At 42.7% G+C, this 22,753-nt stretch overlaps 1 protein-coding gene across 1 annotated transcript in view; it reads left to right on the forward strand.

The window, feature by feature from the left end:
• Positions 1–20,578, forward strand: part of LOC141134132 (extracellular calcium-sensing receptor-like) — a 33,987-nt gene extending 13,409 nt beyond the window's left edge. Inside the window, exons 3-9 of the mRNA XM_073623718.1 lie at positions 1,358–1,541; positions 5,688–5,979; positions 6,342–7,160; positions 7,251–7,478; positions 7,571–7,741; positions 19,464–19,587; positions 19,674–20,578. Coding sequence (XP_073479819.1) covers positions 1,358–1,541; positions 5,688–5,979; positions 6,342–7,160; positions 7,251–7,478; positions 7,571–7,741; positions 19,464–19,587; positions 19,674–20,578 — 2,723 coding nt within the window. The remainder of the gene's footprint in view (positions 1–1,357; positions 1,542–5,687; positions 5,980–6,341; positions 7,161–7,250; positions 7,479–7,570; positions 7,742–19,463; positions 19,588–19,673) is intronic.
• The last annotated feature ends 2,175 nt before the right edge of the window (positions 20,579–22,753 follow it).

Below are 22,753 nucleotides of genomic sequence, written 5' to 3' on the forward strand. Positions count from 1 at the left end.
GTCCACCGCTGGACCATCGGGGAGCCCAGTTTTCTGGTGGAACGAAGGATTGGGTAAGTATAAGCTTTCTGCTTACCCCTAGACCAAACAAGCAGTTGACCCGCGCAGTGCAGACACAGCCCAATTGCATGAGAAATTTATTTTTTGCCCGGAATTGGTCTCTAAAGCATTTTATCATACCAACTGAACATTACAGAAGCGTGAGATAGATTATTATCAACACAACATCAGGAACTATTACTATTACTACATAATAATTTAGATTTACATAAGTTACCCAAATGTCAGCGTGTCCTTTGATACTGGCAGCTATGACAAGGGAAAAAAAAAATTAAGTATTGATAGTAATAATATCCTGGGAGATTTTAAAACAATTTTCATCATATAATCAGATTCAGTCTTATATTCCCTTAAGTCTAATTACCTGAAGTGTATAAAACACCTGTCAGCTACGCTTTGCTGTGGTGCCCACATGCAAGTGATTGCGCATGTGATATCTGCTTGTAATGAAGTCTTGCCTGATAGCTGTTGGTATCTGAAAAAACAAGAGAGACAAAAGTGCCTCAATTTGGGTGTCACTGGTGCTCTCCACCCATCCGAAACCAATTTCCCCATCGATCAAATGAACTATCAGTCTTCACACAAGCGACTACCATAGACCACCATTTAAACTTTAAAGCTTCTCTAAGGGCAGGCAACTCACATCACATACATGGAAGTCTGTTATCCATGAAAAGTCTGGTTGTCCATTTCCTTGTTTGTCTTCTCTCCAACTTTCTTATTTTTGCTCACAGTGAATAACTTAAGATGATCTTCAGCTTTGATACCAACAAAGATCAAAATATTGCAACACTCAATTCCTTCTTTTGTTATATAGTCAATTTAGTTTTCTTTATACAGAAGGTCTCTTGTATATAATGCCAAAAACCATACAACTCCTCTTTTCCAAGACACAGACAGAATGAAGAAGGTGTTGCCTTGTGTGTAACACTAATAGAATAAAAAAGGTCTTGTGTTGTGTGAAACACTGATATCTTATGGACTCCTTACATGTGCAATTTTAACTAAAGAAGGTCTTCTCCAAAGTGTAGAAGTCTTTGATTTGCACTAAAGGACTACACCTATAAATAATGGGTCACTAGAAGGATATCGTATATGGAGCTTCAAAGTAGAAAAGAAATACGATGATCTTCTTCTGTGTACATTATTAGCAGGTGACAGAAGGTATAGCATACTTAATTTTGAAAAGGCACCTACATGGTCTACAGAGTGGAGATGTTTTTCAGCTACAATCTTATGACCGGTTTGTTCAGTACTATGTGCCTGCTGTTTAATAAGTCTTGGGTGTTTTATATAGTTCTTATGGATGTGTTGAACTGTCTGGAGCCCATGCATGGTTGCCACTTGCCAGTTGTTCCTATCAATGGGTACCTGAAGCAGCCAGGAGATCTGGTGATTGGAGGAACTTTCCCAGTTCATGTGGACAGAAGCTACACTGAAAACACATTTACCAGTAAGCCAGAGGACCTCAAATGCAAGCTGTAAGTCTTAACTTTTATAACTAAAAAAAGTATTGCTGTGTGAAACATAAAAAAATACAATAAATATGAAGCCACTAGTGGGATATGTTTCTCCTTTTAGTTGAATGTACAGTATCTGCTTATGATTGGCTAAGTACATTTACAGCATCCTGACGGGATAGCTCAGGTGGGCTTGGACTATGATCCAAACATGCCTGAGCTCATCTCTAGAAGCAACATAAGAAAACACACATCATTTTTATTATATCCTGCCTACCTTTAGTGTTAAAGGGTTAGCTCACCATTAAAATAAAATTCAAAGTAGCACCCAGAGTGATCCATGCCATCATGCATATAAGCCAGAATCCAAACTTTCTTCCCAATACTGCACATGTGCAGATTTGTGGACGAGAGGAAGTGCTTATTTCACCCTCCTTCCTGTGATGATGGAGATGTGCTTAACATGATACCGTCCATCCTAGCTTAAAGGAAAGATGGCTAAAATCACTCTGGATGCAACTTTTTTTGGCCAGGATTTGCGGAGGGTACACTTGGCCTTGTTGTTGTTCAGTCGTTTAGTCGTGTCCGACTCTTCGTGACCTCATGGACCATAGAGTGTCAGGCTTTTCTGTCCACCACCACCTCCCGTTGCTTGATTAACTTCATGTTCATTGTTTCAATGATGCTATCTATCCATCTTGTTTTCTGTCATCCTCTTTTCTTTTTTACTTCCATGTTTCTCAGCATCCGGGTCTTTTCCAATAAGTCCTCTGTTTGCATTAGGTGGCCAAAATATTTGAGTTTCAGCTTCAGGATCTGTCCTTCCAGTGATAATTCAGGGTTGATTTCTTTCAAAATATAGAAAAAAGATCTTGCGAGCCACAACGGACCAATGCCTATAAAATAGAAATGATGATGATAACCAGCTGCAGACGCAGATCACGTTTCATAACCATGCAATAGTGAAATAAATAAATAAATGCGTTGCGCTAGAAAAAATTAAAAATAAATATGTATCCAAAGTGTATAATTCAAATACAAAACTGTATGTGACAAATTCAAAAATAAACACCAATAAATAATTAGCAATAAACTCCTAAGTAACAATCCATGATAAAAAAATTAATTATTAAAGTGCAATGTGCATATATAATATCGCTGAAAACAAAGTGCATACATAGAACGTGGAAGTGCACAGTACTTCTGCATATACATCAAAGATATAATAAAAGTTCATATGTGATAAGTGTAAATTATCAAATATATAACACAGTGTCCATCAGTGGTGTCATCCAGCATGCTCATCCAATATGTATTGCTGCAAAACCATGCTCAGGTGCACTCCAGTGACCCCCAAAAGCTTATGCGCTCACCTCAGAGCGTGTGACACAGTAGCTAGCTGTGTCCAAACACGCTTTGGAGCCACCCCTGGGCTCTATAATGAAGTGCAGGTGCCTATCTCCAGCTGGTTCAGTCAGTACCGCTCCAAGCCATAAATAAGAAAAACTCAATAGTGTAATAACGTAAGGATTTATTTAAAAAACACACTCCCCACATCGGGGTACTCCCATTCCACAAGTGCTTAAGTGCACCACTCTATTTCAGGCTTTCAAATGATAAAAACCGCTGGTATGGCGTGTAGTATGATATGCTCCTCTCCTCGATTCAACATAGGGATCACGTGTCTTCATCAGGGAGATCCCCCTGATGAAGACACGTGATCCCTGTGTCGAACACACGTAGGGGAGGGGCCAGGACGGAGCTGACAGCACGGAGTTGAATCGAGGAGAGGAACATACCATACTACACGCCATACCAGCGGTTTTTATCATTTGAAAGCCTGAAATAGAGTGGTGCACTTACGCACTTGTGGAATGGGAGTACCCCGATGTGGGGAGTGTGTTTTTTAAATAAATCCTTACGTTATTACACTATTGAGTTTTTCTTATTTATGGCTTGGAGCGGTACTGACTGAACCAGCTGGAGATAGGCACCTGCACTTCATTATAGAGCCCAGGGGTGGCTCCAAAGCGTGTTTGGACACAGCTAGCTACTGTGTCACACGCTCTGAGGTGAGCGTATAAGCTTTTGGGGGGTCACTGGAGTGCACTGGAGCATGGTTTTGCAGCAACCCATATTGGATGAGCATGCTGGATGACACCACTGATGGGCACTGTGTTATATATTTGATAATTTACACTTATCACATATGAACTTTTATTTATATCTTTGATGTATATGCAGAAGTACTGTGCACTTCCACATTCTATGTATGTACTTTGGTTTCAGCGATATTATATATGCACATTGCACTTTAATAATTCATTTTTTATCACGGATTGTCACTTAGGAGTTTATTGCTCATTATTTATTTATTGGTGTTTATTTTTGAATTTGTCACATACAGTTTTGTATTTGAATTATACACTATACATATTTATTTTTTATTTTTTTTCTAGTGCAACGCATTTATTTATTGATTTCCTTCAAGATTGACTTGTTTGATCTTCTTGTCGTTCAAGAGATCTTCCGGAGTCTTCTCCAATACCATAGTTCAAAAGCATCAATACTTCGGCATTCAGCCTTCCTTATGGTCCAACTTTTACAGCCATAGGTTACTACTGAGACTACCATTGCTTTGACTATACGGGACGGTAGGGTGATATCTCTGCTTTTTATTATGTCGTCTAGGTTTGCCATTGCTTTCCTCCCTCCGAGCATCTCTTAATTTCATGGTTACAGTCACCATCTGTCATGATCTTATAGGAAGATAAAATCTGTCACTATTTTCATTTCTTCTCCTTCTATATGCCAATGAGTGATGTGACCTGTTGCCATGATCTTGGTTTTCTTCATGTTCAATTTCAGACCAGCTTTTGCGCTCTCCTCTTCCACCTCTTTTAAGAGACTCTTTAGTTCTTCTTCACTTTCTGCCATTAGTGTGGTATCATCTGAATATCTCAGATTGCTTACTATTTCTCCCAGGGATCTTAATTCCAGCTTGTGATTCATCGATCCTGGCATTTCACACGATGTACTCTGCATATAAGTTAAATAAGTAGGGTGACAATATACATCCTTGCTGCACTCCTTTCTCAATTTCAAACCAGTCAGTTGTTCCATGTCCTGTTCTAACTGTTGCTTCTTGACTTGCTTACAGGTTTTCCAGAAGACAGGTGAGGTGGTCTGGTATTCACATTTCTTTCAGTATTTGCCACATTTTGTTGTGATCCACACAATAGAAGTCTTTACTGTAGTCAATAATGCAGAAGTAGACATTATTCTGGAACCCCCTTGCTTTCTACATGATCCAGTGAATGTTGGCAATTTGATCTATAGTTCCTCTACGAAATCCAGCTTGTTCTTGTGGTAGCTCTAGGTTCACATGCTGCTAAAGCCTGGCTTGTAGAATTTTCAGCATAACCTTGCTAGCCTGTGAGATAAGTGCGATCATACAGTAGTTTTAACATTCTTTAGCGCTGCACTTCTTTGGTATCGGAATGTAAACAGACCTCTTCCTGTTCTGTGGCCATTGTTGAGTTTTCCAAATGTGTTGGCATATTGAGTGCCGCACTTTAACAGCATCATCTTGGCCTATAGGTATGTAATGTAAACAAAGTTCATCTTTACTGCACCATGATTTTTAACCTACTGGGGATACTTGACAGTGCTGTAAATTTTATTTTAATGATGAACTACCCTTTGAAAACAATTAGTCATTGCAAAACATTTATTATGTAAGTGCATCTCGCTCAAGGACTGGAAGGACCTATTTTCCTAAGCACATACAATTTTATGCTATAAAAACTTCCAGTGTCCCATGTGTTGTATATGATAGTCACATGTTCAGAAATGGTACACTGAAATCATGGATGTGCATAGGTTAGAGCAGTGTTTCTTAATTCCAGTCTTCAAGGCGTACCAACAGGTCATGTTTTCAGCATTTCCCTCAGATGAAACAGCTGTGGTAATTACTAAGGCAGTGAAACTGATCAAAACACCTGTGCAAAATAATAGAAATCCTGAAAACATGACCTGTTGGTGCGCCTTGAGGACTGGAATTGAGAAATACTGGGTTAGAGGAGGCTGGACATTGACTAACTAACCCTTTTTGTTCAATGCTTTATGAAATATATAAAGAGCATCATTTGTTTTTCAATTCACTAGCCTTGAACGTGATCAATACCAGAGGATGCAAGCCATGATTTACGCCATAGAGGAGATTAACAAGAATCCAGACCTTCTTCCCAATATCACTCTGGGCTACCAAATCTTCGACACTTGTCCTATAATCAGACGGGCAATAGTAGGAACTTTGTGGATGTTATCTGGCGGAAAAGAAAGCATTCCAAATTATCGTTGTGAACAAACAGGCACTTTTGCTGGTATCGTTGGTGACTCTGCATCTACGCGCTCCATTGCAATGGGACACATTTTAGGTCTTTATAGATATCCACAGGTACAAAATAATACTTTTCTTAAAACTTTCAAATTGGACATTTTCACTTAGGGGTGTACTCACTTTTGTTGCCAGCAGTTTAGACTTTAATGGCTGTGTGTTGAGTTATTTTGAGGGGACAGCAAATTTACACTGTTATACAAGCTGTACACTCACTACTTTACATTGTAGCAAAGTGTCATTTCTTCAGTGTTGTCACATGAAAAGATATAATAAAATATTTACAAAAATATGAGGAGTGTACTCACTTTTGTAAGATACTGTACATACAAGCAGTAGGTAGAAACACATTGCCACAGACAAAAGTTTCCTTGTTTATCCAATAGGTCTAATATGATTCCTGTCATTTTTTTAATCCACAGATAAGCTACTTCTCAACCAACCCAACTCTCAGCAACAGAAAAATATTTCCTTCTTTCTTTCGTACCATACCTAGTGATGTATTTCAGTCCCGAGGTCTTGCTAACTTAATCCTGTATTTTGGTTGGTCATGGGTTGGCTTTCTAGCAAACGATAATGACTATGGTCAACTAAGTCTCCAAGTGATCAAGCGAGAATTAATCAATGCTGGTGCATGTGTAGCTTTCATAGAAACAATTATGACCGGCCAGGCCAACAGGAATGCTCCACACATTGTCAAAGTTATCAAGGGGTCAACAGCCAAAGTTGTGGTAGTGTTGTCCTCCAACCCAGAATTTTTACCAGTTGTAGAGGAGTTAGCAAAACAGAATGTGACTGATAGAATTTGGATAGCCAGTGAAGCATGGTCAACCTCTGCTCTTCTTTCTAAAGAAAAGTATCAGCAAGTCTTGGTGGGCACTCTTGGGTTTGCTGTCCATGGAGGACAGTTGCCAGGATTTGCGCAGTATATTTACAGCTTAAACCCATCAAAAGCGCCAAATAATTCTTTTATAATAGAGTTTTGGGAGGAAATTTTTTCTTGCAAATGGACTTACCACCTGAATTCGGATGACAGGACAAGTAACAAAACAGCACATGACTGCACTGGAGAAGAAAATCTAGGGAAGTCAATGCTGAAAGTTGATTTTGGAATAACCTCCAATGTCTATACTGCAGTTTATGCGTTTGCATGGGCCTTAGACAGTCTACTTCACTGCCAGCCAGGAAAAGGCCCATTTCATAATGAATGCACAAACATTTTGTCATTTGACCCTTGGCAAGTACGTTACTTGTATTTTTCACAAAGTCAATTGATTATATGTTTTGCTTGTTTTGCTTTAAATTCCTCTCTTCCTAATGTTCTTTTCCAGCTTCTCCATTACATTAAAACAACAAGGTTTCAAACTAAAGACAAGACAAACATATTTTTTGATGACAAAGGGGATCCTCCTGCCTTTTATGATATTGTGAACTGGCAGATAAGTTCTACTGGGTCCTTGGAGCAAGTTATAGTAGGAAGATATGACTCCAGCTCCACAGATGGGAACACCATGAGTCTAAACCATGCTGGCATTGTATGGGTTAATAACAAAACAATGGTATGATTGCACCAGACAAAAAAAAAAACTCATGCTATGTAGATGCATCTTCTTTAGGAAGCTTATCATTTATTGTTCCTCTGTCTATATAGTTTAATACCGTATATACAAAGAATCCTGTATATCCCTGCCCTCGACTGACTTCTAATATGCTGGCACCACCACAGACAGACAGTTTGGTCAAATATCAGCTCGTGTTCTTGTGTGATTCCTGCCTGTTCCTGTGCAATGAGATTTTGCAGGCCATTCACAATGTGAAGAAAGTAGTACATGCGATACTTCTAAAAATAGCACGGCACCAAAGCGCATGGTACTGCAGTAGCATGTAATTTGGTGCCTGCAATCACACTGCATTTGCTATCTGCATTTGGGGTGCCATTAGCCTTACATTAGCACCCACAGCAGGTTACAAAGGCAGTGTGTTTTGAGTGTGGTGCTGGAAACACTCACAGAATGCGATAACCAGACAAAGCAGGATTGTGGACAGTGTGTTTGTGTCACCTTGGTCACCTTGCATCACCTTTTTCCACATACACATGGTAAAGAGTACACCAAGGAATTAAGACTAAAAAGCAGATAAGTCCTATCACAGGGGAAAGACATCCGGGGGGAGGTATTATTAGACACTGGAAAGCTTGTCACATTGGTTTATGCCAGTCTGGTGGGCCTTGCCAAGCTTGGCACAGACCACATGGGAGTGTTTTGTATACATGGCAATGCGAAAGACTACCCTACTGGAGTGCTGTCAGTGGAAACACCTTGTGGAGTTGTAAAGCATGTAATGTGTACGGTTAGGAAAGTGTTACAAAACGTGTTACATGGTGTAATATCATATTGTGATTTTCCTTTCTTTTGGTAACTGTGGGAAGAAGGAAAAACAGGTAAGAAGTGCTGAAAATGTGTATGAAGTAAATGGTATTACGAAGTGCCAAAAATAACACATATACGGTTGGCCAGGTAAGATTTTAGGACTACAGGGTTGCAGATGCTCAGGGCTCTCTCCCTTTCTTTCTCTGTTTCTTTCTTTTTTTTCTTTCTTTCTTTTCTTCTCTCTCCCTGTCTCTCTCTCTTTCTCTTGCTTTCTCTTCTATGGAAGCCTGCTGTTGAGTTGCAGAGAACACTAAAAAGATATGAGTGCTGCTAGTTTGTTTTGGGGAACCAATTAGGGAGGTATCCTGTTAGTCATGAACTGAGCTGTTTTGCTAGTGGCTCAGACAAGCGGATTTATTTTCTATGCTATACAAATCCCAGCAGGAATTATACTGTGCTTGTTTGCTTGTTTGCTGTCATGTTGAATAAAAGTGCAGGACAAACTTACTTGGATTGTTCCTAGATGTCCCTGTCATATGCAGACTCTAGGAACAATATATAGGGGGGGCACATAAGATACCACAGTAAAAACTGGGGGGGCACTAATAATTGTCACCACTAACTCATATAACTGAAAAAACGAAATAAGTATATATGAATAAGATTACAAATTACGAGAGTAATGCAGTGTGCAATGATACCTTTTTATTGTACTAATCTAACACACACAAAAAAGCTTTCTAGAGTTTTCCTTTCTTCAGACCTGAAAAAAGAGAGGACAACTCCCAAAAGCTTTTCTTTATAGTTTAAGGCAATTTCAGCAAACACCAGAGCTGTGTAAATAATCCCCTATGTTAAATATCCAACAAAGAGACATCCCCATATAGCAAAGAGACATCCCAATCCAGCAAAGAGACAACCCCATCCAGCAAAGAGACAGTCCCATATATTCAGCAAAGAGAAGGCCCAATCCAGCAAAGAGACATCCCCATATAGCAAAGATACAGCCCAATGCAGCAAAAAGACATCTGCAAATATACGGCAAAGAGACTGAGGGATAATTGGGGGGATATTGTACTGTGAGCTAACTGGTCTGGAGACAGGTCTGACCGGGGGGGATGATTGCACTGGGGGTCCGCCAGTACACCCCCCAAGATCAGTTTGCTTCCAGTATATACCCCCAGATCAGTTAGCTCCCAGTACAATATCCCCCCAGATCATTTAGCTCCCAGTAAAATATCCTCCAGGTCAATATGCACAATTTCCCCCTCCTGAGCCATGGGAGCTCATTCTTATTCCATGTAGGTGGCATACAGGAAACAGAGAAGTGCACACCAATGATATCTCCTGGAAACCTCTGTGCCAAAAGTTGACCTGCTTTAAGACATCCTTTCCATGTCCCTGTGTACAGTCCTTATGAGCCTGTTAGTTTGGGGCAAAGAATTTGCCACTGTGTAATTGATATTATAGTATGATTGCCTTAATTATTGTAATGTCACAATAACCAGTGTGTGTGACATGTGAAGGCACTAGCTGTGAACTTTACCGCTCGATACATTCATATAGGGATACATGAATGGGATCTTGAATGTCCTGGTATAGAAAATGTCACTGTAGACACACAACACAAGCAATTTTCCAGCACTATTCCTTCAGAGTACTACCCATACAGCAATTAAATGACAATCCGGTACTTCTTAGAGTCTCAGCCTCCTGTGAGGTCTTTGGGACAGGTAGTAAAAGTAATTTTTCTGAACGCAGAGAAAGATAGCATGCCTGTAAGTAGGTGCAATTAGCTAGTCTGCCACTAGGAGATTGTGTCCAAAGATAGTGTGTATTAGGGAAATATATAAGAGGGTGTTAGGCCCCCCTTTGGACAAGGCCTTCCTGTAGTGATGTCATGGATGTAGTCATGGCTCATATAAAAGCCAGGATAGGAGGAGCTCTAAGCATTCAGGGCATGCTTAAAGTACACTTATGCAGATGCAGTCAATAGGGATGAGCCGAACACCCCCCCCGGTTCGGATCACACCAGAACCTGCGAACGGACTGAAAGTTTGCCTGAACTTTAGAACCCCGTTAAAGTCTATGGGACTCGAACGTTCGAAATCAAAAGTGCTAATTTTAAAGGCTAATATGCAAGTTATTGTCCTAAAAATGGTTTGGGGACCTGGGTCCTGCCCCAGGGGACATGTATCAATGCAAAAAAAAGTTTTAAAAACGGCTGTTTTTTCGGGAGCAGTGATTTTAATGATGCTTAAAGTTAAAAAAAAGTGAAATATTCCTTTAAATATCGTACCTGGGGGGTGTCTATAGTATGCCTGTAAAGTGGCACGTGTTTCCCGTGCTTAGAACAGTCCCTGCACAAAATGACATTTGTAAAGGATTTCATCTCACTTCCTGTTGTCTCCTTCCGTTTGCAATTAGGAGTCGTTTGTAAGTTGGATGTTTGAAAGTAAGGGCCTGCCCTATATACTCTGCAGAAATTGGGGCCTTAGGTGTTAGTGTTGCCACAACACTGTAAGCCCTCACAGTTACTCTTGGTGGGCACAGGAACGGGCCCTGCTGTGAAATATTAGATCAAGAATTGTAATTACATGCCCCTGTTGAACAGTGGAAGAAAAACTGGGCCTTTGGTGGTGGTGGTGGTGCTGGTGCCACAACACTGTAAGTCCTCACAGTTACTCTTGGTTGGCGCTGGAACGGGCCCTGCTGTGAAATATTATATCAAGAATTGTAATTACATGCACCTGTTGAACAGGGGCAGAAAAATTGGGCCTTTGGTGGTAGTGGTGGTGGTGTTGCCACAACACTGTAAGCCCTCACAGTTACACTTGGTGGGCGCAGGAATGGGCCCTGCTGTGAACTATTAGATCAAGAATTGTAATTACATGTCCCTGTTGAACAGGGGCAGAAAAATTGGGCCTTAGGCACTGGTGCCATAACACTGCAACCCCTCACAGATGCTATAATTGGAGCGCAGGAATGAGCCCTGCTGCAAAGTATTGCATCAAAAATTGTAATTATACACCCCTGTTAAACAGGGGCTGAAAAATTCGGCCTTGGGCACTGGTGCTGGTGCCACAACACTGCAACCCCTCACAGATACTATATTTGGAGAGCAGGAATGAGCCCTGCTGCAAAGTATTGCATCAAAAATTGTAATTACACGCCCCTGTTAAACAGGGGCAGAAAAATTGGGCCTTAGCCACTGGTGGCAGTGCCCAGAACCAAAAATGTTCTTACAAGCTATCAGCATGAAAATTGAGGAAGAAGAGGATTGTCACTCAGCATAACAGAATAGTCACTCAGCATAGGCAGTCTTGAAGGGATCTCACATGAAAAAAAAATTTTCAGTTACATCAGCATCAGGTGCTTGGTAGCTGGTGATCCAAATAGGAAACAGAGAAGCTGCGCTAAAAAATTTAAACCCAAAAAAAGTGATTATTGTCAGTATGAACTAAAAATGAAAAAATATGTGAAAAAATGTGAGAATTAAAAAATTAATAGACCGCCCCAAAACCACAAAAATTCCGTGATGTGCTAATTAAAGTCCAAAGTAATAAATGTTCAAATAGTTCAAATATTAACACTCAGTGACTTGACATACGAAGTGTATCCCCAACTAATGAATGGCATGCTTACCAGAACGTAAGCCAATTAAACAGGTGGCTTAACCCAGCCCAGGCCTTGATGCAAACCAGTCACAGTAGGATAAATCGATTTTGAACCACGGGTTAGCGTTGATTCCACATTTTGAAATCATCCCAGAAAAAAATATAAATAACATAGCGTAATACTGACACAGAAAAAAATATATAGATGTAGAATAGAGTACCACTCACATTGTGAAACAAAGAAAAGTGCATAAAAACCCAGTGATGAAAACTCCAATCACCAACACCACACAGAGAGCTTCCTTACCAGATGGCAGATTATAAGTGCAAAAAATCCCAACAGATATATGGATCATCAACCAGTGAGGATACCGATTATATTGCACCAACACCACACAGAGGGCCTCCTTACCAAATGACAAGATCAAAAAGCAGATATCCTATCGAACAGATCACTCACCAGCTGGATAAGATGAGGCTAATGGATGGATGGATAAAACTCGCAGCATTGAACCGGAGGCTCCATAACTCCCATGGTGTAGATGAGACCAGTCTCAAAAAGAATGGAAGAACAGTCAATTGTAGCTATAAACGAAGCCGGCCAGCAACATAGAGATCTCCCGTTCTCCTCAATGGGGCGAGGTGGTGACGTCAGCACGTACCTCCCAGACGCGTTTCATCATAGAATGACGTTTTCAATGGGGAACGGGCAGCGTGCTGAACAACCACCATAAATAGACACACCAAGCCTCGCTCTGAGTCCCGCTAAGAGAGTTACAAAGCGCCATCTTGAGTGTGGGCGCAACCCTTAGATATCAGTGTATATTAGGAAGAGTTAGAGAGATATATCTCCATTTCAAATTAGGATAAAATGTTATAATAATTATATATATATTGGAAAATATCTGTTAAATTATATATAATCTATTAAGGCCAAAATAGATTATCCCAAACACAAAAAAATAATAACATTAGGTGAACCATAAAGTGCATGGGGGAAAGATCTAATTGATGCATGACATCTATCATCAAATATCCGATTAGAAGCGACACATATATTCTATGTTATCATACCAATCAGAATAGATAACAAATGTAAATACATGATAATAAACTGTGAAAATTATGTCAAAACATCAATGTATCATAATGAACAGTGAAAATTTGTATATAAATGGCCAATTAAGCCATAAATAATGTAAAATCAAGAAAATATATTTTGTATTTATAATAATAGGAGCTTATAAATAATATAATCTAAAGTATAAATAAAATTGATAATAATAATATGCTGATGATAATCGTTGGCCAGTGCCACAACACTGCAACCCCTCACAGATACTATAGTTGGTAGGAATGAGCCCTGCTGCAAAGTATTGCATCAAAAATTGTAATTACACGCCCCTGTTAAACAGGGGCAGAAAATTTGGGCCTTAGCCACTGGTGGCGGTGCCCAGAACCAAAAATGTTCTTACAAGCTATCAGCATGAAAATTGAGGAGGAAGAGGATTGTCACTCAGCATAACAGGATAGTCACTCAGCATCAGCATAGGCAGTCTTGAAGGGATCACACATTAAAAAAAAAATTATTTGGTTACATCAGCATCAGGTGCTTCGTAGCTGGTGATCCAAGACTGATTCATTTTTATGAAGGCCAGTCGATCGACTGATTCGGTGGACAGGCGCACCCTGTGATCGGTTACAAAGCCTCCAGCAGCACTGAATGTGCGTTCCGAAAGAACGCAGGATGCAGGACAGGCCAGTAGCTCAATTGCATACCGTGCAAGCTCTGGCCAGTGATCCATCCTCAAGACCCAGTAACCCAGAGGATTTTCGGTGGGAAAGGTGTCCAAGTCTGATCTTGCCCCTAGGTATTCCTGCACCATGTGAATCAGACGCTGGCGATGGTTGCTGGAACCGATCATACCTTGGGGCTGCGGACTAAAAAAATGTCTGAAAGCATCGGTCAGACGGCCACCTTCTCCATCGCCCCTTCTGTGACTGACTGAAACCTCAGCAACACGTTGTCCAGGAGGACCAGGAAATTGTAACCTCCCAGGCTCTGGAAACGCGTTGCACAAACCTTTCTGCAAGGCCTCCCAAAGATGTTTCATCCTCTGCTCCCTCTGCGATGGCAAGATAAGGTCCGCGACCTTACCCTTGTAACGTGGATCAAGGAGAGTTGCCAGCCAGTAATGATCCCTCCCCTTGATACCACAAATACGAGGATCCTTCCGCAGGCTTTGCAGGATCAGGGAGGCCATGCAGCGTAGGTTTGCTGAGGCATTCGGTCTAGAGTCCTCTGGGTCACTAAGGAAGACATGATCCGCAGCCACCTCCTCCCAGCCACGTACAAGTCCATGGGTTTCTTCGGACTGTAAATGATCCCTTGAAGACTGCTGCTGATGCTGAGTGCCAGGCTCCACCTCCACGCTGACACAATCCTCCTCCTCGTCCTCTTCCTGTGTGATCGGCGGGCACGCAGGAACACTGTCTGGATAAAGGGGGCCTTGAGAGGTAAGGAAGTCCTCCTCTTCCTCCCTCTGCTCTGCCTCAAGTGCCCTGTTCATTATTCCAAGCAGCGTGTGCTCCAACAGGTGGACAAGAGGGACAGTGTCACTGATGCATGCACTGTCACTGCTCACCATCCTCGTGGCCTCCTCAAATGGTGACAGGACAGTGCATGCATCCCTGATCAAAAAAAAAAAACAAGCTCCCCTGACCCTGTCCTGGTGCCATAGCCACATAGGTACTCATAGATGGCCCTCTGCTGCATGTGCAGCCGCTGCAGCATGCAACGTTGAGTTCCACCTGGTGGGCATGTCACAGATTAGGTGGTTCTTGGGCAGGTTAAATTCCTTTTGGAGGTCAGCCAGCCGAGCACTGGTATTATATGACCTGCGGAAATGCACACAGACTTTCCTGGCCTGCCTCAGGACATCCTGTAAGCCCGAGTACCTGCCCAAGGACCGCTGCACCACCAAGTTAAGGACGTGAGCCAAACAGGGCACATGGATCAGTTGTCCCCGTCGGAGGACGGAGAGGAGGTTGGTGCCATTGTCGCAAACTACCATACCTGGCTTAAGCTGGCGTGGCGTCAACCACCTCTGAACCTGCCCCTGCAGAGCTGACAGAATCTCTGCCCCAGTGTGGCTCCTGTCCCCCAAGCACACCAGCTCAAGCACCGCATTGCATCTTTTTGCCTGCCTGCTTGCGTAGCCCCTTGAACGCCTATGGAGCACCGCTGGTTCCGAGGACAAATCAGCACAGGGAGAGGCCATGGAGGAAGAAGAAGAGGAGGGGGTGGAGGAGAGAGGTGTGCCAGAATCACCACTAGTAGAATTTTGGAGGCATGGTGGCGGAACAACCTCCAACACTACTGCACCCTGTCCTGCATCCTTCCCAGCTGCCAGAAGAGTCACCCAGTGCGCAGTGAAAGATAGGTAACGTCCCTGTCCATACCTGCTGGACCATGAGTCAGCAGTAAAATGCACCTTACCGCGGACCGCCCTGTCCAGCGAGGCCAAGACATTGCCTTCCACATGCCGGAAGAGAGCCGGAATCGCCTTCCGTGAGAAAAAGTGGCATTTGGGAACCTGCCACTGAGGAACCGCACATTCCACAAACTCACGGAAGGGGGCAGAGTCTACCAACTGAAAAGGCAGCAGTTGAAGTGCTAGCAATTTAGCCAAGCTAGCATTCAAATGCTGGGCATGTGGATGGCTGGGAGCGGTGCAACAGCTGGGGCAGGGAAATTTGCCTGGTACAATCTGATGTCGGTGTACCGATAGCAGATTGCCCGCAAGTACGTGGCTGTGACACACCTAATTCTACACCTTCATTCCTCTCAGTGCAGGTTTCAGAGAGGACTGAAGGTATAGTGGGGTTGGAGATCCCAGCTGATGAGGAGCAAGGAGAGGTCCACTTTGTTCTTTGGTGTGGGTCTTTTAGGTACGCTTGTCAATGAACTGCATGGCAGGTCGACATATGTCTGGTCAAGCATGTGGTGCCCAAGCGGGTGATGTTTTGGCCACGCGAGATACCCTTGAGACATATGTTGCAAATAGCAGAGGTGCGATCTGATGCACTCATCTCAAAAAAGGCCCACACCAAAGAACTTTTGGAATAACGTGCAGAGACAGCAACGCCCTGCACATGCGGAGCTCTGTGGTGTGATGCAGTCAGTGTGCTGCCCTTAAGCTGGCCCCTGGAGGGCATCCTGCCTCATTGAAGATGTGCCTCCTCCTCCTCCTCTCTCCTATCAGGCACCCACGTGGAGTCAGTGACTTCCTCATCATCCCCTCCCTCCTCATCACTGGAGCAAACCTGGCAGTATGCTGCAGCTGGGGGAACATGACTGCCAGATTGCTGTCCTTCTTGGGCACCCCCTCTCTCTGGGCTCACATTACTGCCTTCCTCCAGCTGGGTACCATCATTGGAGCCTTCAAAACGCTGGGCATCCTCCTGGAGCATGTACCCAATACTGTGGTCAAACAGTTCGGGGGACTCCTCAGGGGGACATGGTGGGGCTAGGGAAGGAGTGATTGATGCCATTGAGCCGAGGGAAGAGGCCGCGTTGGCAGCTACTTTGCCAGACAAAGTATCCTGAGCCTGGGTGAGAGAGGATGAGGAGGATGAGGACGGCTTGGTCATCCACTCTACCAAGTCTTCAGCATGTTGTGGGCTTAACACGGCCAGCTGCCGAAAAAAAGGACAAGCGTGTCCCACGGCCACGTGCTGATGAGGATGCACCGTGTCCACGACCAGCACTGTTGCCTCTAGACACAGAGCCTGCTTGCCCTCTTTTATTGGCTTGTGACTGTCTGCCTCTCCTTGTTGGCCTTCCAGACATACTAACGGCCTGCAGTGAGATGTAGCTGCACAAAGCTGGGATGTATATATATATATACTGATTATACTGCAGCTAGCAGAATCAACTGCCTGCCAGTAGTATTATTAGTATGAGAACACCAGCAATTGTCTTCAGGTAACTTTAGGTGCACACTGTGCAGAGGACACAGTACACTAACTGTAAATACTGTAGCTGCCTGCCTGTGGTATTAATAGGATTAGAAGAACACCACCAATTTCTTCAGGTAGCTTTAGGTGCACACTGTGTAGAGGCCACAGTAGACTAACTATAAATACTATAGCTGCCTGCCTGTGGTATTAATAGGAGCAGAACAACAGCAATTGTCTTCAGGTAGCTTTAGGTGCACACAGTGCAGAGGACACAGTACACTAGCTGTAAGTACTGCAGCTGCCTGCCTGTGGTATTAATAGGATCAGAACAACAGCAATTGTCTTCAGGTAGCTTTAGGTGCACACTGTGCAGAGGACACACTACACTAACTGTAAATACTACAGTTGCCTGCCTGTGGTACTAATAGGATCAGAAGAATACCAGCAATTGTCTTCAGGTAGCTTTAGGTGCACACTATGCAGAGGACACAGTACACTAACTGTAAATAATACAGTTGCCTGCCTGTGGTACTAATAGGATCAGAAGAACACAAGCAATTGTCTTCAGGTAGCTTTAGGTGCACACTGTGTAGAGGACACAGTACACTAACTGTAAATACTGCAGCTGCCTGCCTGTGGTACTAATAGCATCAGAAGAATACCAGCAATTTTCTTCAGGTAGCTTTAGGTGCACACTGTGCAGAGGACACAGTACACTAATTGTAAATACTGTAAATACTGTAAAAACACCTGCCTGCCTGTCAGTATATTAGGAAGAGAATAACAGGAATGGATCTAGCTAAACTGAATACAGTGTATATGTATATACACAACACCTAGGATGCATGTATATACACAATACACTGTAAGTGCAGCTAACTGACTCGCCTGCCTACTCTATCTAACTTAAATCAAATGACACTGTCTCTCTGTCTATCTCTCTCTGCCTCCACAACACACTACACACTACACAAGGCCGCCATGCAGGCAGCCTTATGTAGTGTGGGGCGTGTACTAAACCCCTTGAGCCATAATTGGCCAAAGCCATCCTGGCTCTCTGTACAGACGGCACTGTGATTGGCCAAGCATGCGGGTCATAGTGCATGCTTGGCCAATCATAAGCCAGCAATGCACTGCGATGCCGCAGTGAATTATGGGCCGTGATGTGCCATTTGAATTTGGCGCGAACGGCCCATAACGTTCACAATTTGACGAACGGGTTCGCCTCGAACCCGAAGCTCATCCCTAGCAGTCAACTACTGTACAGGCCCTGCCTATGGAATAAGGCCTTTTGTGAGATAGTCCAATAACCCAAAAAAACAGCTATAGTCATCCTGTCTTATTAAGCATGGTGTAATTGGACTGGGATGCAAAAGGCCTTTTAGGCCAGACCTAGAACTTCTAGTGACACCTGGATGAAGTGTATATAATCGAGAGATGCAGCTGCAGCAATCCTGTCTCTGGAACAAAAGGAAGGGAGTCATGAGCTGAATGCACCAAGCCTAATGAGTAAGTCACAGCCCTCTGAGTGAGTACTGATGACCCTGGGGAGTGAGAGAGTAACTTCAGAGAGTTGGGTCCCAACACTGTGGTGCTCCCAAGGAGAAGAGAGGAGTATTAATGGAAGATGGCTTAATAATGAGGTGCAATGTGCTACGGACCATCCACTATATGTAATTAGCAAAGTATGCCAAGCAACACTGGATATTAGGTCTATGTTATATATCAATTCTATCTTTAAAGAGCAACAGTACAGTGCAGAAACTATAACATTGTGTGGACATTCCTTTTTGTAAATATAAAGACTAATGGCCAGGGATGCCATGGGAATGTCTATAGCAAGGATGAGTACAATATGTCTGAGGCTCTTAGCTATAGCAGTGGGTTGTTTTCCTATTCAAGAGGAAGTGGGGCGGGAGCTTGAGCAATGTGGCGGAAACAGTCAGCCAATCAGAAGCCCTCTTACATGTCTGTGTTTTGTCCATGCAGAGGATGCAAGTTTGCTCTAATGCCAGCCCCACCAGCTGTGTTTACTTATGTTTTCTTTACTCGCCTGACATTCTGTTCAACTGCTTGGAAGGAAGAAAATACCTCCAGGTATGGAGGAGCATGTGAATAACTCCATGTGAAAGCTATGTCTGTGTAAGACATCTCAACTGAAAGCTTACACATGTGCTGCTGGGGAGGCCTATTTTAGTTGAACCTGTTGCTATGCCCTGCATCGGCAAAATATAGATTTACCTAAACAATAAATAAAATAAAGTCCGGCTGTTGACCTGAACAGACTACACTTTGGAAGCTGCCAACAAAGCTGGATCCCACCTAGATGGCTACACATAGCACACTGACCTTCATATTGGAACACTAGCCACCAATATCAACTCTATATTGCTCATTGGTCATCCTTTCTTACTAAAATTACCACCTAATCTTAGTATTCCTAAGATGCATGAAAGTAAAAAACATTCAGTCTTTAGAACCACGTTAATTATGTAGCATGGAAAGGTGTACCCACATGTTAGCAGTCAAATTCTGCTGCATTTTTTAGGATCTGTTTTCTGATTCCTTTATGCACTATCTATTTATTTTCATCAAGGTTCCACCATCAAAATGCAGTTCTAGTTGTTCTCCAGGATTTATGAAGGTGGCTATTGCTGGAAAGCCCATCTGCTGTTTCCAGTGCGTACCATGCTCTCAGGGACAAATCTCTAATGAAACAGGTGCTTTATAAGATGATGTTTGATTATGTTAGTTTCTACACACAAACTATGCTTTTTAGAATACTGACACTAGCTTTCTTCTCTAGATGCTGTCAATTGCCTCCCTTGCCCCTGGGATATGTGGCCCAATCTCCAACAAGGTGCATGTTTGCCAAGGCCCATTGAGTTCCTCTCCTACAGCGAAGCACTTGGCATTAGCTTGGCTATCATTGCCATATTTTCCTCTGTTGTCCCACTTGGAATTTTGGGATTGTTCATCCATTATAGGACCACACCAATTGTGCGAGCCAACAACTGGTCTTTAAGCTGTCTTCTACTCATATCTTTGTGCCTCTGCTTCCTTTGCTCATTGGCATTTATTGGATACCCGCAACTAGATAAGTGCCTTTTCCGCCATGTTACATTTGGTTTGGCCTTTTCATTGTGTATCTCTTGTGTTCTAGCCAAAACTGTTACAGTCGTTGTGGCCTTCAAAGCCACCAAGCCAGGAAGTCAGTTAAGAAAGTTTACTGGTATAAGAGTATGCAACTCACTCATAGTTCTTTGTTTACTAATTCAAGTATCCATCTGTGTGACTTGGCTTTCCTCTTCACCTCCTTTTCCAGAGTTTGACTCTAACACTCAGTCAAAGGTGATTATTTTGAGCTGCAATGAAGGTTCTCCAATAGCATTCTGGTTCATGTTAGGATACCTTGGTCTCCTAGCCACCATCAGTTTTATTGTTGCATTCTTGGCAAGAAGATTACCTGACAGCTTCAATGAGGCAAAGTTTATTACCTTTAGCATGTTGGCTTTCCTCAGTGTTTGGGCATCCTATATCCCAGCCTCTCTCAGCTCGCAAGGAAAGTATAATGTAGCCACAGAGATCTTTGCCATCTTATCTTCTACCTGGGCTCTTGTGGTTTGTATTTTCCTGCCAAAATGTTTCATCATATTGTTTCGACCAGATATGAACTCTAAAGGACTATTGATGAAGAAAAACTGTGGCTGAAAACCAAAAAATTTAGACATATGTCTTATGCAGGACTACAGTTATGTAATCATGGAACTGTTTATGTTTAGCAAAGTATTTTGTAGATTCATAACGTTCTGAAAGAATTGTTGTTTGTTTCACCATGTTCTTTCTCATACTGATTTCTGAATGGGAAGATCTGCCTTCATTACAACAACCTAAGCAAGGGGTGTCAAACCTTCTGACCTTCCTGGGCCACATTGGAAGAAGAGGAATTGTCTTGGGCAATAAGGATAGCTGATTAGCAGAAAAAGTCAGGCAGATCACAAGTTAACGATCACCAATAAAGATAATGGATCTGAGTAATAATTTACCTTGAACAATCTTCCTTCATTCGCAACTTTTCCTTTTTTGGGGTTCTGTTTTCTTTTGCAATGTGAAGCCATGCTAGAATAAAAAAAATAATAGATAAGGGGATTGGATTTCAACTATATATGTTCTGTGTGGGGAGGTATAGGAGAGGTTGTGGGCAGAGGGCTTTGGAGGGTGCAACTGAAATCTGGGGGGTTGCAGCACACCCCTATATACATCCATGTGGCATTTACTTGCCTGGTGCTATTAGGAGTCCCTGCCTTCGCTGTTGCTGCTGCTGGTGCTATTACAAACATGGAAGCCCTGGCATCCCTCCAGAGATGCCTGTGCCTGGACTCTCATTGTCGGCAGCCGCGGCTACTATGCTTGCACGGCAACCCCGGCGTCTCTCCATAGGTGCATATGCCTAGCTTGTCCCTTTCGTCCATGGTTGTTTTTATGCTTGCATGGTGTACCTACAGACATGCCCGGGCCACATGCTGAACTCTCTTGGGCTGCATGTGGCCTGCGGGCCACAGAATGGACACCCTGACCTAAGTAATCTCTACGTTGTAATGGAAAAACCCGCAGTGTCGGCATCCCGTTAGAAGTGGACGAATCTTATAGAGTAGCTCACCAAATAAGATTCTTATCATAGAGGATGCTTGAAAATTTTATTTGCATCGAATTAGGGTAGACTTGTATGAAAAGCAGGGAGCCAATCACACAAGTAGAGGGTAAGATTTTGGCAGGAAGTTCAGCATATTAAATTTGTACAGAAGGAGTTCCTACATTGCATGGAAATTACAATTTTTTGCAAAATTAAAAAAAAAATTAAAGCACATGTGCGACCTAAAATGGAATTTGGATCATATGCAAAGTGTAATGCCCCGTACACAGATCAGACTTTCCGACAACAAAACTGTGGAATTTTGTTCGAAGGTTGTTGGCTCCAACTTGTCTTGCATACACACGGTCACACAAATGTTGGCCAACAATTACGAACATAGTGACATACAAGACATACGGCGAGGAAGTTCAATAGTCGATGCGATATCTCCATTATGAACGCTAGTTTTACAATACCGAGCGCTTCCGGCTCGTACTTAAGTCCAAGCATGCGTGAACTTTTGTGCAATGGACTTGTGTACACAAGTTCTAGAACCTGCTAGCCAACATTTGTTGGCGGAAATTTCGACAACAAATGTTCGATGGAGCATACACATGGTCAGACTTTCAGCCAACAAGCTTACATCCAATATTTCCCGTCGGAAAGTCCGAACATGTGTACGCGGTATAACACTCACCAACCATCAGGTCCCCCATTGAAAATCCCCGTGCAGTTACTTTCTTTAATTTTGTGATATGTAGTCATTATGCCCTGTGAGTAGGCACTGCTGTGTCACACATTTCACAGAGCCTGCCTTTTAAACCTCAGAGGTGCTGGGAGGAGAAGTTTCAGGAGGTGGAGTCACTACAGGGCTTGCTGCTTACAGGCAACAAAGTACCATGGGATATGTAGTCCTTTGAAACTGAAAGTAAACAGCAGAGAAGAATCTGTAAAATAAGCAGTTAATTCAGAAAGTTGCTGGAAGTGACGACCATCAGACAGGCAGCACTCACAACATGAAAGAAGATTTTTTTTTTCAATTAACATTATATTAGATTGTCAAAAATAACTATTGTTTATATTGGTACTACAGTGCGGATGATACAAAATGAAAGTGTATGATGTGACCATAGATTTCCTTTAACATTTTTGACAATGGCCAAGGCTTTCCATTCCTTATTTGACAGTAGTTTGCCTATAAGCCCTAGCAAATTTCTAACTGGATTTGCTAAACTCCCCCGTGACTCGAACCC

This window comes from Aquarana catesbeiana, linkage group LG03 (assembly GCF_042186555.1).
Source record: "Aquarana catesbeiana isolate 2022-GZ linkage group LG03, ASM4218655v1, whole genome shotgun sequence".
Taxonomy (NCBI): domain Eukaryota; kingdom Metazoa; phylum Chordata; class Amphibia; order Anura; family Ranidae; genus Aquarana; species Aquarana catesbeiana.